Source organism: Vigna unguiculata, chromosome 2, assembly GCF_037176805.1.
Source record: "Vigna unguiculata cultivar grain cowpea cultivar isolate G323 ecotype 2 chromosome 2, ASM3717680v1, whole genome shotgun sequence".
NCBI classification, from domain to species: domain Eukaryota; kingdom Viridiplantae; phylum Streptophyta; class Magnoliopsida; order Fabales; family Fabaceae; genus Vigna; species Vigna unguiculata.
In genome coordinates this window covers 5,891,156-5,893,921 of record NC_140793.1, presented here as the reverse complement: position 1 = coordinate 5,893,921, position 2,766 = coordinate 5,891,156, and the positions used below count along the sequence as shown (strand labels likewise).

The window sequence follows — 2,766 nt, the reverse complement described above, 5'->3', positions numbered from 1 at the left end:
TCAAAACACTCCTCACACTATTCAGTCCAAGAGAACGGCTGATCCTTTCTGGTCAATTGTGTCAAAGGGTTTACTTTCTTTGAGAACCCCTCCACGAATCTCTTGTAATAACCTGTTAAGCCCAAGAAACTTCGCACCTATGTCACTGTCTTAGGCCTTTCCCACTTCAACACAGTTTCTATTTTGGCTAGATCCACTACGATACCTTCAGCGGAAATCACATGCCCGAGGAATTGCACTTCCTCAAGCCAAAACTCGCACTTGGACAACTTCCTGTACAGTTGGTGTTCCCTGAGCACATTCAGCACTACCATCAAGTGATCAACATGTTCCTCCCGTGTCCTCAAGTAGATAAGAATGTCATCAATGAAGACGACAACAAACTTATCCATCCAAAGTCGAAAAATCCTATTCATATAATCCATGAATACTACCGGTGCATTCATCACTCCAAATGGCATAACCACATACTCATAGTGGTCGTATCATGACCCGAATGTTGTCTTTTGCACGTCCTCCAACCGCACTAGAATCTGGTGGTATCTCGACCTCAAGTCGATTTTAGAGAACACCCTTGCGCCCTTCAACTGGTCTAGTAAGTCGTCGATCCTTGGCAGCGGATATTTGTTTTTAATAGTCAGCTTATTCAGCTGTCTATAATCCACACATAGTCGCGAGCTCCCGTCCTTCTTCTTCACTAACAAAACTGGAGCTCCCCAAGGTGACGCGTTCGGCCGAATAAATTGCTTCTCCAACAGTTCCTCAATTTGCTTCTTGAGTTCTGCGAGCTCAGCTGGTGCCATTCTGTATGGAGCCATAAACACTAGACCTGCACCAGGAATTAAATCAATGGTGAAGTCGATGTCTCTACTAGGCGGCAATCCTGGCACTTCATCTGGAAGGACATCCGCATATTCGCTAGCCACTGGTATAGATTGGATCACCTCCGCAGCACTTTTCTTCTTTGGCTTGGCCAACACCATATAACACATGGCCCCATCTTACAGTGCCTTCACAGCTTTCCGAGTTGATATTAATTCCAACCCTTCATGTTTTGGGAATACCAAACTGTGCCGTCCACAATCAATTATGATGTGATTGTTAGACAACTAGTCCATCCCCAATATCACATCCAGCCCTTCCAAGGGTAAGCACACCAAGTTCACCTTGTATCTATGACCTGCCATCACCATTGAACACCCAACACAAACTGAACTAGTAGCTACCTGACCCGAGGAAGGAGTTGAAACAAGCAACTCACACCCTAAGTCACGTGTCTCCAGACTCAATCTCCCCACACAAGCATTAGAGATAAAAGAATGAGTTGCGCCAGAATCAAATAAAACCAATACATCATGCCCCATAAGTAAAAGATGTTGTAATATCAGGTTACCTGACTGGGTAGCCTTAGTAGATGTCATGGCAAAGACCCTGCCGGCCACTCTCGCCCTTTCTGCGGGTGATGTGCTGGTTTCTTCACACTCAGACTCTTCCTTTCTGGGCAATTATTTGCAAAATGTCCAGGTTTGTCGCATATGAAACACTTGTGACGATCACCTGAACCTCCTACTTCGCCTGTCAATTGGGGACAACTTCTCTTCAGGTGGGGTCTGCCACACTGATAGCAAGGGGACCCTAAGATGCTTGTGGTCAGCTGTAAGGCTTTTTCATCTGTCTAGCATAGCGACATTTTTCTGATGTCTGCTCACCACTGGACCAGGGCCCTTCTCCAAGTGCTCAGCACTCTTGGCCTATTCCACCAAGACGGGAAATCTCCTCTCTCGTAAGGGTGTCACCACCTTCTTAAGCTCATGTTTGAGTCCTCGCTCAAACTTCAGGCATCTCCATTCTTTAGTAATGTTCTGCGAGTAATATCTCGTCAGATGCTCAAACCTATTTACATACTCTTGCACAATCATATCTCCATGCTGGAGTGCAAGAAACTCTGCCTCCCTATCCTGCCTGGCTATGTTATGAAAATATTTCTCCAGGAAACGAGTCCTGAAGTTGGTCCAATCGACTTCTTCCTCCCGAGTTTGCATCTGTTGTTGTATCCCACTCCACCAGTACTCAGCATCCTCATTCAGCAAATAGGTGGCAAACAGTAGCTTCTGCTCATCTTCGCAGTTCATCACCTTGAAGTATAGCATACATTTGCGGAGCCATGCATCCGCTTCATCAGGAGAGGCTTTGCCAATGAACTCCGCTAGCTTGTGGCGCAAGAAGTCCTCCACGGTCGGCACCCTGATTGGTGCAATCGTCGTCCTAGGCGGCGCTGCTACGGGTGGCTGCATCGCATCCACCATCCAGTGAATAGCCTCAACGATGTCATCAGCACCACTACTCCTCCTCTTGTTAGCAGCAATAGCCTGGATACGCCACATTACAACTGTTAAAAATTAGTCACTTAGTCAAACAAAACCACTCACACCTTTTCAACATTCAACTCAATCACACAACAAACAATCACATCGATAAGTTCACTCCCCACTAGCCCCAAAATATTTAAAAATATTTTCAAAACTTTTGCTCTGATACCAATTATAACATCCCTAAGGAATATTACCAATAATTAATAATTAAAATCCGAAATAAAAATAAAGACTGCATTTAATAGAAAACCATTTCCCAAAAAACACGGGAAATTTAAAACTTTAATATACATGTCATAAAACCAGGAGTCCATAATTTTATAAAACTAAAACAATATTCACATGGCTCTCAAAGGGTTACATATTTATCTCAAAAAGCAAAATAACAACATAT

The 2,766-nt window shown here is 44.2% G+C and overlaps 1 protein-coding gene across 1 annotated transcript; it reads right to left on the bottom strand.

Annotated features, from left to right (window-relative positions):
* Positions 1–1,109: 1,109 nt before the first annotated feature.
* On the bottom strand, positions 1,110–2,384 carry LOC146888271 (uncharacterized). Its single transcript, XM_085670028.1, has 2 exons — positions 1,906–2,384; positions 1,110–1,497 (listed from the first exon to the last, which is right to left on the bottom strand). The coding sequence occupies exons 1-2, from the start codon at positions 2,382–2,384 to the stop codon at positions 1,110–1,112; spliced, it is 867 nt and encodes a 288-aa protein (XP_085526154.1).
* Positions 2,385–2,766: the final 382 nt, after the last annotated feature.